The following is a 13946-nucleotide window of genomic DNA, read 5'->3' on the forward strand; positions in this document are numbered from 1 at the left end:
CAATGGAAAAGCTTGGGGCTCTCAGGAGACATCTAGGAAGATTGTTTCCTAAGTGACATGGTAGCCTCAGAGGTCCTGGACATGTTCCCCATTCTATGGATACAACATGTGACCATTGCTGTAACCTTAGAAGCATGATGGAGTTTCTCAAAGCTAACGAAGGAGAAAGGGACAGAGGAACACTGCTGTACAACTCCTACTTTTCCAGAGCCCACTTCTCTCCTCACATGTCCCCAGGTGACTCACATGCTGGCAATTTGCAAGATGCGAGGAGGATGAAGGTCAGGTGGCTCCAAGATGCATGGGGTCTAATCCTCTTGAGGTTCAGAGCTGGGAAAGAAGAATCCAGAGTGGAGAATAAGACTGTAAAAGAGACAGGCGTGGCAGTGCCTCTTCTGCACCCTCTGCGAAGGTGACAGCCTCACCAGACACTAGAGACCAAAAGAAAGCAAGAGCTTTTGGGGCTGCTGTCTCCCAAACATTGCTCCTTCCCCAGCTCTCAGAAGCAGACACTTTCATGCAGCTTTTAGGGGCATGAGGCTAGTTCCTGTGTCTCTCAGCCTTCCTGATGTGGCATTTTACCATTGGACCTGCTGTCCTTCTTCGGATGATCCAAGACCACACCCAGGGGGCTGCTGCTGATGGAGACCTCAGCCTCATGGTGCCTTCCCTCATACTTTTTTGCAGAAGCAAGTACTCCTGGAAACCAAGTCAGGGAGCCCCGTGCTGTCCTAAGGAACTCGGACCATCAGCAGCAAGTCTACAACAGTGATCCGGCAGGCGGTGAGTGTACTGCATACCCTCACCAGACACCCACGCTCACCTCTGTAACCGCACGTAAGACCACAGGTTAGACAGGGTGTGTCTCACTGGGACTAGTGGCAGAAAGAACTGGGAAAGGCCAGTCTGGGTAGAATTTAGGATCCTAGAGGAGGATGCACCTGACTTTCTACTTACTGTGTTCTGAACGAGCTTTGCTTTTGAGCTATCACCATCCAGATGCTCCTGTTAGAAAGGACAGCTTTATCCAATGCCTGCAAAGAAACAAATGTTCAAAATGCGTTGATATCTATGTGCCCACCAAGTGGCACCAGAACACTCAGTGGCATGCCTTCTTTTACCACAAAGTGCCGAGCGCTTGATGTCCACTCCCTGCTGGTCACCCAGAGGGACACAGCCTCGAAGCACAGCCCTGGGAACCTTACGCTCCACTTTGCTCCCGAGGTGGGGATGGAAGATGCTCACTCATCTCATCTTGAGGAGTCCTTCAGCTCTCAAGACTAACACCGTGTGGCTTTCAGCATATAGTTAGAGGAGGGATGGAGACCCAGGAGTGGGCCAGCACAGTGGCAACCACTGTCACCCTCTAGAAACCAGGTTATCCACATTGTCTTAGTCACTTTTTGTGTTACTGTCATAAAGCACCCTGACCAAGGCGACTTACAGAAGGAAGGGTTTCTTTGGGCTTCTGGTTGCAGAGGGTTAGAGTCCAAGATGACAGAACAGAGGCTGTAGGCAGCAGGCATGGCAGCTGGAGCAGCACCGAGAGCTCGCATCTTTTTGTGGAAGGAAGCCGAGAAAGTGAACTTGAAATGGCATAGGGCTGTAAAGCTTGAAAGGGCACCCTCTTTGACTGACTTCCTCTAGCAGGGTCATACCTCCAAAGTCTCCCCCAAACAGCACCTCAAGTTGGGGACAACGTGTTCAGACATCTGAGCCCATGGGGGACATTCTTGTCCAAACCACACAGATCCCTAGGGGATTAAGCTTTGGAGTCAGGCACGGCCGCCAGGACTCAGCTGCCACAGGGGAGTGTGGCGTGTATGCTTTTAAAAAAATCTTGGTTGCTGAGACAATTTCTCAAGACAAGTGAGACAATCAATGTGAAGAGTTAGGACATCTTAGCATCTTAGTAACCTGTGTAAAGAACTCAGCTGCTGTCATTTTAGCAGATAAAGTTTCTCAAGTGGCACGTGAGCCCTTGTTATTGGGCCCTCTCCCAGGATCTAACGATTCCCCTTTGGTTTGAGGCCAGAAGTCAAGGCTGAGAGATGATCATCAAAGAGAGATCACAGGGGAAAACTTGTGATTCCCTTGTTTAGAATCAAGGATGAGGGGGATTTGGGGTCCTGACTTATGAGAAGCCGAGAAGAGATCACTCGTGATGACCAGAGGATATTTCTCTCTCTTCTGTGCTCCCAGACTTCCTAGGCCTGCATGCATTGTCAGTCCTATAAGGGACAAGATTGTACAGTCATAGATGACACAACAAATGTTTCTCTTCACTCCACAAACAGAGTGACCAGGCCAGGCACAGTCTTGGGATTTGCTGGTTCTTGCCAAACTAAATGCAGGAGATCGTCCACTTCACGTGTTTATGTCAAGAGCACCAGATAGAGCACATGGGACAAAAAGTAAGATCGTTTCAGATAGGGTTAAAACCCAGGGAGAAAACTGAGTAGTGGAGAAGACCAAGGAGGCCTTCAGTGCGGTCTGGAGATGCCGCATTGAGGCTGAAACTGGGATGCAGGTTGCTGCATGGCTCCCCGGACTGGAGCTGCCCAGCATCACCACGTACTAAGATGTCACAGGTTTAGAGAGTTCAAGGGAGACCAGAAGCTGTGTTGTTGTTGTTGTGTTGCTGTGTGTTTTGTTTTCCTGGAACGCTTTGGAAGAGGATGGGAGTGGTAAGGGATACGGAGGAGGAGATAGCTCAGGAGTTCCAGAGGCTTTGGCCTTGAGCATCCTCTTCCACACGCAGTATGTTTGAGCATGAAGTGTGGGTAGGTCAAGGCACTGCTGAGAGGTTGTGAGCCTTTCACAGGGAAGAGACTTCCAGTATTGGAATTCTCAAGGGGACCACACATTGCCCAGGAGAGCAGATCTATAAACGTTGCAGGCCCCAAGAAGGTCAACAATTGAATATTCAAGACTTCTGTTACAGAGTTCTTCCATGGCAGACCACCAGTGGGACCCGGTAGGGCTGGGCATCTTTTTAGAGGCAGGAGTCAAAGTCACTCTCTGCTGCCCAGATTCTGTGTTTCATCTAATTGCTGCATTTCTGCATATAGGCCAATGAGAGGAGGAAGAGAAACCACCTCTATCTGGGGAAAATTGGAAGGGAGAGAGCTAGCATTTGATGGATGACTTTGTGGTAGGGAGTTTGCTCACTTGTCTGATTTGGCACTTCAGTCATAGGACAGAGCAATGGCATACCCACTCCTGCAACAAAGGCAGGAAACTTGGAACTCAGAAAGGCTTTGTGATTTGTATAAGGCTAACAACTAGTGCGTGAGAGGAACCCACCTTGATCGTTAGGATTGGCTAACTGTGGGCAGACCACATGCATGCAAGTCTAGTTTGAGTTACAAGTCAAGACAACGGTATAGTATTTCAAGATGCTAGACTCTTCTATGTGACCTTCTTTACTTTCCTGTGCTCAGTCATGTTTCCTCACAGTGCTCTGGGTGCTGCCTGAGATGATTTCTCTTAACTAAGTGTGATTAGTGTGGGTGTTGATGGCAGATCACATGGGAATGTAGCTCCACATGAGTAGCGTACGTATGGTGGGTGAGTGATAAACCATCAGGTACCAACTGGAGAACCTATGAAGGAAGCAGACAGCCGCCATATGGGTCATGGCCCCAAAGCCACCCAAACCCACAGCTTTTCACAACTTTCCCTGTGTCTTATTTAGAGTGTCCATTGCTGTGAAGAGACACCATGACTACAGCAACTCTTATAAAGGAAACATTTAACTGGGGCTGGCTCACAGTTCAGAGGTTTAGTCCATTTTTGTCATGGCGGGAAGCATGGCAGCATCCAGGCAGACATGGTGCTGGAGAGGTAGCTGAGAGGTCTACATTTGGATTGGCAGGCAGCAGGAAGAGGTAGTGAGCCACTAGGCCTGACTTGAGCTTCTAAAGCCTCAAAGCCTGTTCTCCACCACTCCCCCAACACTGACACACTTCTTCCAACAAGGCTACACTCCCAATAATGCCCCTTGGTACCCTGTGCATCTGTGGGGGACCATTTTCATTCAGACCCCCACACCCTTGTAGTATGACATGACTTTCCCACAGTGTAGGCATTCTCCTTCTCTTCTGGGGTTGGCAATAGATGCAGCTCTTTGTACAATTTCTCCTGTGCATAAGGCATGATTTCATCCTGGTTCCACTGCTAGTCTTGTAGGTTCACAGACCTGCTTAGCTCTTAGGCAACTGTGCAATAAATATTCCCCGAGGAGATATAACCCCAGGTAGGGCACCGATGATAAACCAAAGACATGATTCCATCTAAACACAGAAGACTTGGTCAATCACCAGGAGCTGCATCATCAAAAGGTCCACTCAGCATGAGTGGTGATCCCTAAAACTACTCACCCATCTTGTAGGCAGCTCTACTCAAGAGTCTTCTCTCACTATAGTCCTGGGGAGGCTGTGAGGATCGTAGATGATTTATTATTTACCTGAATTGTATTACCCTTCTTCTTTCCTCCAGGAAGAAATATTTCATTTCTGAGGATATAGCTCCACCAAAGTAGTGACCCCACCCCCCACCCCCCAGAACCCTGGTCCTTTCATGGGCACCATAATGAAAGTGTTCCCATGAGCAGCCAGAGCCCACTAAGACTCAGAACTTAGGGTCAGAAGGCCTCGCCCTTCAGGATCTACTTGTTTCCCACGCACCAGGGGATTGAGTGAACGTTCAGTACTTCCCTCATTGGTCACATCTGTGCCCACTTCAGCATATGACCATCTAGCTGGCTGCCACACACGGTGGCTCCGTTTGGCATGCTTTTCTATCTGACGTGGCTCATGGTTGTCAGATGCAGACAATGCTTTGAAACCTTCTTGCCCTGGTAGTACCACTTCTCCTGAAAAAATATCTCAGAGCCCTGGCAGCACCCAGAAGCACTATGTATATGCCTCGTTGAGGGCCAGACTAATTTCTCCTTCAAGCATCTTAAGCCATTTTCTGCGATGACGATTAGAAGCTCTGGGTAGAGGCCAGACCTATAGGACCCCAGGGACACTTCAGTAACATGCTTCTCTTTCCATCGACAGTGAATTTGGGTGTTTGTCTGTGAGAAGACTTCTCCAGTATAATAAAAAGGGAGTACTGAGCCAGAAAGGAACTGGGTTATATTTGCTTATATATTTAAGCAACTGCCTTTCAGTACTGACTAAAAAGTTGCTCTTCCAGATGCCTCTGCTGGCAGGCTCTTCTGACATGGTCAGGCCCTCTGATAACCCTTTTTTTTTGCAAATTTCAGCTTGCTTTAACTTGTCTCCTAATGGATTCTCCCAACTAGAGTAATGCTTTCCAGGCTGGCTTGCGTACACTGCTTAGGCAGGTAGCCTGGGCCCCTCTCTGGAGGTGACCTCCTCCTGAGAAACCAGGGTCAGAAGTGTCTTCTTACTAGGTTCCCTGCAGGTTAAGTTAGTTGGAAGGACTTCTTCAACCAGGTCTCAATTGTTCCTCCAGAGAATGTTAAAGGATGCAGTCTCTCCCCTCATCAGGTTTAGGGTTCCTGTAGTACCTGCTATGGCCCTGCCGAGTCACTTCTCTCTTGTCTCTTCCACAGTGGGACAACTTAACTTTGCCACCATTTATAACCCCTCTGCTAGAGTGCTTCTTGGCTGGGTTTGTGGTCACTTAACTGCTAGGATCCTGACCCCTTCCTTTATAGAGTCTAGGCAACACAGAGTCTTTCTAGACAACCAATTAACTGGGGCCCAGATGTTTGCAGCCAGGTGCTCAGGAAGGCTGGGTGCTGTACTCAGCTCCCAAGCCTTGAGTCTTTCCAAAGTGTGACTGTCAAAGTTTCCATACGTCTCTTACCCAGGTCTCAGGAGGGCCGTAGCTGTTCATAACCTCGGGCTTTTTTGGAAGTTCAGCTGTTAGTCTAGCAAGGCTCTATAGGAGCAGGACCTTGAGAGGTGTAAACGGACTCTACACAAGTCTGAGGGTTACAAAAAGATGAACTTAAGTGTCTCAGACAATGAGTAGTAGAGAGAAGAAAGTGGAGGTGATAGTGACCAAAATCTGAAATGCTGCAGGGAGGGGGCAGCCTCTGTCATCCGACCTCCTGTAGCCACACCTCTAACCCCACTTTCTCCTCTCCTGGGTCACATCCCAGAGACATCCCTGTCCCAGTCTGCTCTCTGGCCTCCTGTGGGTGGTCTCATTGGCTGTTGGAGTTGTTTCTCCACATGGGACCCTGTCTTAATCACTTGATATAAATCATCAATTCAATTACTAATTTCTCCCATTTTACAGATTAGGAAACTGGAGATTCTGAGAGTAAGTAACTTAGCAGTCACGGGCAAGCACTGCCACACACCCCAGTACATGGCACCAGGTCTGAACCTCAGCCCCTGTGGCCTTGTTGCTTAGAGCACAGGGACAGTGATGCAAGGGCATGCGATTTGTGCAGCAGTACAGACATGGTCACGTCGTAGCACAGCACATCAGAACAAATGATTGGGGTGGAGCTTGAGGAGGTATAGTTGTAGCTGTAAAGACTTTATTATATAGGATATCCAAATTGTGTTCCCGGGGGCCGGGCTCCAGTGGGGGCTCCCAGCTGCGGTCTTTATTCATGGACACTTCTGTCTTCTTTTAGCTTCTGATGAAGTCACACTTGCCGGGAGCCCAGTGGCAGGGCGAGACTCCACAGATGCAGCCAATAGCCAGCCATCCCCAGATGAGACCAAGACAAGTGTCCCTGCTGGTGGTCCTGTGCCGTCTGCCTTCTGTGTTGTGTTGTGACCAAGAGAAAAAGTGAATCTCCGGGATCCATTTCCTGTATTCCATGACAGCAAAGAAAATTGATTTATAAAAATGCAGAAGTTCAAAATGTTTTCATTTCCATATCTTCCTCAGGACCCCCTTGAGAATAAAAAATTAGAGAGGAAACACAAGCCTGGAGGTTTGGAAAATGCTTTGCAGTGATGGTTCACAGCCAGCCTTCAACTGATGTAGGTTGTATTTGTTCTAGATGTTGACTTTGCTTGTGGGTCTGTTTCTGTTTGCTTGCTCTCAGCTCCACCACTTCCCAACCCTTGCCTTGGGACAGGTACCCTGGGTCCACTTTCACAGGACACCTTGGCCTTGGGCTCCAGTGTTCCATTTAACTGGTAGTTGGAGGAGAGAGGAGGAGGAGTTAGAGACCCAGACCCTACAGTTTATGTTACTCCTAAGACAGCTGTGCTGTGGAAGGTACTGGGCCACAGGGGAAAATTAGCCATTCTTCCTTCCCGGTCCTGGGAATTCTGGGAAGCAACAGAACAGAGGACACATTTCCCAAGAGACCTTTTTCTTAAAAGTAAATGAAAAGAAAGAAAAATGAAAATGGCCAAAGAGCAGATTTGGGAAAGAACAGAGCCAAGGCCAGGTCCTGTCCAATACGCAAGTCCTGGATGGAGCTCACCACCACTTCTAATTTAGGTATCGAACTGCTTTCTGTTGACAGGGGAGGGCATACTCAGAGCCACCCTAACTGGAGGCCCTGGGACAGGAGGTGAGTAAGGGCAGACTGAAGTTATCTATGCAACACACATCTCCATGATGATGGTGAGAAAAGACACTATTTTGGCACCTAGAAAATAAGAATGGTCTTCTGGGCGCAGAGAACTGTGGCGCATACTGGCTGGTAAGTTCCTGCTTCCAAGAGGCATCGATACATCAGTTGCCCTTAGAAACTCCTAGGCGGGCATAGGCAAGACTGGATTGTGTCCACACCAACCCCAGGGATAGGAAGGTCACAGAGTGGAATCCCTTGCTCATATCCTGGCAAACATGTCTTTGTTGAGAAATGGACAGGTGTCACTTGTAGCCCACCGAAGCAAGACAGGATTAGACTTGGAAGCAAAGGGCAGCATCAGTAGCTATGGACTCTATTTGTAGTTCCTCATGCGTTGTATCCATTTCATCCACTAAAATGCATCAACAATAAAATGGGGTAGTGGCAGCCATCTTGCTTAGCTCACAGGTTTTGAGTGAACAAATGCAGGTGAGCATGCACAAGCATGCACATGCGCGCGCACACACATGGACACACACACGGACACACACACACATACACACACACACATGGACACACATACACATATACACACGGACATACACACAGACACACACACACACACACGGACACACGGACATACATACACATACACACAGGGACACACACACGGACACACACACGGACACACCACACACACACACACACACACACACACACATGGACACACAGTGTGTACATATGTGCAGTTGTATTCAGGTCTTGACTTTGTGTGCCTTCCTCTATCACTTCCCATTTTGTGTTCTGAGACATGATCTCTCGCTGAATCTCACTTGTTGGTTTGGCCACACTGGTCAGGTACTCCTCCCAGCATCCACCTGTCTCAGCTCCCAAAATGGAGTCACGGATGTGCATCTAGTGTCTTACCCACCAAGTCTCTCCCCAGTCCCACCCCACAGGCTTTGTTTGTGAGAATTCCATGAAGTTAAGACGACAACAGTGCTCATGGTCGCAGTGGTTGGTAACACTTATTAAGCATCAACCGTGCACCAGGCAGTGGCTCTGCATGCAGATGTTGCCTGTAGCCCAGTGACTAGAGACAACCCTGTTTGACAGCTCATCTAGTTTCCTAGATGGACCAACAATTGGGAGCATGGCAGAGTTAACAATCTGAGTCCACACTGCTGGGAAACAGCCTGGCTCTTGTTACACCAGAAAGAGAAAGGTGGGGCAGTTTGGAGGAGTGGACCCAGGAGACATGCAGAGTCATGTTGGAATCCCAACTCTGTGTTGGAAGTGTCATGGAATCTACAGTGTTAGGGATAATCAGATCACCTGCCTCACGGGGCGTTTAAAACCTGATCCTAAGTGTGGCATCTCCCTGCTTAAGTGAGGGGAAGGAAAGACAACAGAGTTCACGCGGCTCATTGCTGTCTTTGTATACTTTCCTTTGAAACTCTCTAGCTGTGTAGGCAGTGAAAGCCCCAACTAGAACAGCCCCTGAGAGGCAGTGATAGCACCTGGGAGACCAAGAGCAAAGCAGTCATTTGGTGAGAAGCGTTTTCACTTCAGTTTGGAAGGAGAAATGAAACGCTGAAGGAGAGTCTGTGGTCTTGCGCTGTTGTTTTGCTGCAAGCTTGTTTTGCTGGGGTCACAGCACAATATGCTACTTTACTGAACATTATACTTATGACTGCCAGAATTGTGCGGCAGGTGCCATAGTCCAGGCCAAAAACAAGGACAAGTTTTGTTCCACATTCGTTATGATTTAAATAATCATTTCCAGCTGCAAAAGAAAGGCAATCCCTCCCTGCGTTTGGTACCACGCTAGAGCTGACATTTATTCTATTAAACACTGCTAGAGACAATTTTCCTGGTGTTTGGATGTGTCTGTTACTTTTCTATTGCTATAAAAACACTACATCCAAGGCTACTTATAGAAGGGTTTAGCTGTACTTACAGTTCCAGAGAGCTAAGAGCTCTCAAGAGCCCCCATTACAGTGGGGGAGGTTGGCCATTCTCATTCAAACCTCCACACTTGGAAAGTTTGGCAAGGCTGATGAAGATCTCACTCACAAGGCCTCTAAAATCCCCACATACACCTTCATTTGTTGTGGAATGTTCTATGAATTGAGGCCCTTGAACCCAGGTGAGGAGTATTAACTCCTACTGAACCGATTAGCTCATAGAACGTCTAGGCCCTGGCACACACCATCTGATGGTCTGCCTCATGGCCAGCAGCAAACCGGGGCTGCCAATCAAATAAGAGGCTTGCTCATGAACAGTGAACACTTCGTTTGGTAGATAGCGTGACTCTAGGTAGAGACCTTCCCAGAGTAGAACATTCCAGGGAACTGCCCTCTACAACAACTATAGCCTGGCAGGCTAGTTTTATCCCACAGCCCTATGGTGCTCCAGTCCCTCCTCGCTTCTTGCACTGAGGGTACCTGTCCCAGGCGCGGTCTATGCAGATGGTGGCAGATGGCTGGTCCTCAGACCAATGACTGGCAGACTCATTGGCCTCTAGCCACGGAGAGAGGTGACAATTTCTAAATAAGAAGTTGAAAGCACTCTCTACTGCCTGGCTTTGGGAGCACAGAGCTCAAGTCCAGGCTTGTACACGCCAGGCTGCTCCTGACCCCACTGCCCCACATCTCTGGTAATCCTGGATGGCGGAGGCAAAGTTTCTGGGCACTGAGGAGAGGGGCTGGCGCTTTCTCTTCCAGTGGCTTTGTGCTCAGCCGATGCATTCTGACACTTCCCTCAGTCCTGGTGTCTTATCCCTCTCTAGGCTGAGACTTTTTCATTCTTCACAGAAGCCTGGCTTCCCCCATCCCTTCTTAGCCTTTCTTTCCCTTCCAAGTTTCCTTCAGCTCACATTGTGTGTGAGAAAGAAACAGAGTGATTCACTGGGTCGCCTGGCTGAGGGGGAGATCACTGCTGCCCCGGGAGAGAGTGGGTGCTGTGTGCTAGCCTGGAGACTGAAGAAAGCAGGCAGAGGAACGCTCTCCTCAGGACCATCTGGCCTAGACAGCCGCATGCTAATCTGTAGCTTTCTTTATTCCTTTTGGTTTGTTCTCCGGGAGCACTTCATCTGCAGCTGTACCTTCAGACCCGGCCTCACCGCTCATTTGGGGACCGTGTTTATCCCCCCCTCCCATGCTTCTTATAGGTGTCAGGAAGCCATTGTTATCAATGGTGGGTCTACGTGACTTTAATGTCAGGGCTGCACTTTCAAATGGAAATCAGGCAATTATGTGCCACATGGAAAAACCTGACAGATGCAGAGGTTTTACACAACTGGCCCTGTCTATGGGATAAAGGCTCCGGGTGCTCCCCGAGGGTCCATTAAAGAAATAGAATATGTTTTGAGGGCACAGAAAAACTCAAGAATAATTAACTATGTGATGAGCATTCATAGACTCTGTGGCTGCTTAACTTCAAAACGTGATAATGACATGTCAACCAGCCGCTGAATCATTCTTTAAAGGTGGATTGAGAAAGCCCGTCTCCACGTGCATTGAAACAGAGGAGAAACTGCTCTGAGTTTCTGTGTGATGCAGTCTGAAAAATTTCAGGGGCTTTTGAATAATTTTATTTCCCCTCAGGGGCTTCGACTTGATCTGAGGTGAGGAGGTGACAGTAGTTCCAGGTCTGCATTCAGTGGGGTCTAATAATGGCACTCTCTAGAGATCTTAGTGGCATGTCTAAGGCATCAGCATCTACCCAGGAACTTGGCTTCACATATGTAGCAGTGCCATTGTGGTACCCAGCTGAAGACCTGTGAGCATAACACAGGTATGGTTATTAGCCACACTGCACAGACAGGAAACTGAGGCACCTAAGACTTGACCTTCATACCCACCCTACCCAACTCTGATCTTAGCTCTCAGCCAGTGGCTAGAGCCTTCTCTGAGCTGGAAGCAAAGACTGCACTCCTGACACAGCAGCTCCAGCCCGATATGTGCTGTCATGAACCAAACAGGAGGGACCTCAAGAAAAGTTACGGTTTGACTTTTCACTGGAGATGTCCAGCTATTAAAAGAGACTGAAACATGAAGTAAGGTTATGCTTCAAATGTCCCAGGATAGGTGTATAGTTTACCACAGGCTAGGGTGTCCCCAGATAGTAGTCAGGGCTATGACTCAGGCGTTTTTGAACTTTTGTCCCCAGCAGACCCTGTGGTGTCCCCCAGACCTCTGAGCTGTGGTTTTGTTTTATGCACATCTGAGGCACTTTAGAACAGAAAAATACAGGGGACATTGGATCTCTCAGAAAAGCAGGGTTTTAAAAATATAATATTTTTATTTATCCCTTGAGGATATACATGTATGGAAATACATGTATAAAGTGCTTCTTGATCATATTCGTCCCCCACTCTTACCAAAAGTAAGTTTTAAACTCAGCATATGATAAACAAATTAAGCAGGTTCAGACAGGGCTCTTACTCCCTTTGCAAAGCTACAAATGATATTTTGAAAAACCGTGAAGCTCCACTTTAGAGACATTGTATAAATCTAACAAAACCAGACACATTAGGAACAAAACAGGTTTGAAAGTGGTAAATAAACAGAATCCATCCATAACCTTCCTGTCCTCAGTGCTTTCCTCTGTGCTAAGTAGAGAGACAGTGGAGCCTTCGAGCCTCCCCATTGTCAGCGACAGTAGTGACACTGCCCAGAAGGTGGGAAGCTGGACACCGCCCAGAGAGAAACACACATACCTTTCCCGTTTCTACTGAACACACCCATCTTGAGGCATTACTATAAGATGCTAGTCACACATTTTAAAAATATTCTTAGTGTCTTGTTAGGCCTTGGGGAATGACACCCCTACATACTTTAACTTGTTGGGGTCTCATTTGGGCAGTCATGTTGGTAAGACTTTATGGGTGTGGCTTCTTATGTTACTAGGAGACACAGTCTCATAGAAAACTCCTTGATACTCTGGCTCTTACAGTCTTTCCACGCCAGCTTCTGCAATGTTCCCTGAGCCGTAGGTGGGGGGTGTTTTGTAGATGCATCCTTTGGGACTTGGCTCCAGAACTCTAATTTGTAGGGTTTTGTAGTGGGCTGCATCTGTTGCAAAGAGAAATGTCCTGATTAGGAGTGTAGCAAACACTTACCTGTGGGTATAGATATGTTTATAGATTATTGTTACAGATTTTGCTGATTTTGTAAATTAGTGGTTGTAGATTCTTCTCCAATAACCAAGACTTAACTAGCACTGAGTAGTTAGCTAGATTTCCAGTACCAGGTATGGTTTCCCTCCTGTTGAAAGGTCTTAAATCCAACCTAGAGAGTTGTTGCTTAGAACCGAGGTATGTGTGCCACTACTGTATCCTTAGGGCTACTATTGTGACATGCTGGTTGTGGTACTTTGAGTACCTCCCACCTTCTTCTGATTTACCTCCCAGCCTAGCTCCAGGTCCAGAGAGACATACTACTTCTAATGTGCAAGGTGGATAATGACTCAGTAAAGCACCCACACCCTCTGCTGGCCACTATCCCCTCACACATGTGTACATACCACACTTCCACACATGTAACACCCCACACCACCCCACAACACACAAAGTCTGACCGTCCAGAAGAAGTATGAGCCAAACAGGTTAGAAAATTCGTGGTGAGAGACCATGAGCCAGTTTCTAGCTACTTCTGTAGTGGAGCCAACATGAAATACCCAGAAACAAAGGGAGAGAGCCTCCAGAGGATTCTAGCCCAGCCAACATGTTATAACCACACATAAATTCTAAGTGAGAACTCACAGCTAAGCCTGATCAGTCTACAGAGCAAGGAAAGAATCATGTGCTGTGGTTCTAGCCACTGAATTTAAGGGAGTAAGTATGTGATATAATTTAGATGACTTGAAGACGTTGTTCTGACACGTCAGGATTTGGCTCCTTAGTGATGAACTCTGTAGACTACAGTCTTGCATGACTTCCAGCAGTTGATGTGAATAAGCTTGTGCCACTTACATACTGTGGCAGGGCAATGGATCCCCAGAACTGGAATGACCATGGAAGGAAAAATACATTTATGACTTGGAGTTATTTTTTTTTCTTCTGTTTGAACTGTCCATCTCCTTGCCGATTATGTATTTATTTTATTAGGGTTATTATTAAGGTTGGCAACTTAGGTCAACAGGTAAAGGCACTGGTGGTCCAACCTGATGACCTGAGTTGATTCCAGGACCAAATATGAGTAGCGGCTATTCCTGGTTGTCAATTTGACTATATCTGGAATGAACTACAATCTAAAATTGGAAGGCTCAACTATGATCCTAATCTGGAGGCTCAGATATATAAGTTTCTGACCTGGATTTTGGCATGGAGATCTTGAAGCATAGTGGCTATGAATTCCAGAAGATTAAGACAAGGAGATCTCCGAGTTCAAGATCATCTAGGATTAAAGGCATG

The 13946-nt window shown here is 47.5% G+C and overlaps 1 protein-coding gene across 1 annotated transcript in view; it reads left to right on the plus strand.

Annotated features, from left to right (window-relative positions):
• The window catches only part of LOC127691427 (guanylate cyclase soluble subunit beta-2), a 55005-nt gene extending 48214 nt beyond the window's left edge, over positions 1-6791 (plus strand). The window contains exons 15-16 of the mRNA XM_052191236.1: positions 688-783; positions 6629-6791. Coding sequence (XP_052047196.1) covers positions 688-783; positions 6629-6774 — 242 coding nt within the window. The 3' untranslated portion in view covers positions 6775-6791. The remainder of the gene's footprint in view (positions 1-687; positions 784-6628) is intronic.
• The last annotated feature ends 7155 nt before the right edge of the window (positions 6792-13946 follow it).

The sequence above is a fragment of the Apodemus sylvaticus genome, chromosome 8 (assembly GCF_947179515.1).
Source record: "Apodemus sylvaticus chromosome 8, mApoSyl1.1, whole genome shotgun sequence".
Lineage (NCBI taxonomy): Eukaryota > Metazoa > Chordata > Mammalia > Rodentia > Muridae > Apodemus > Apodemus sylvaticus.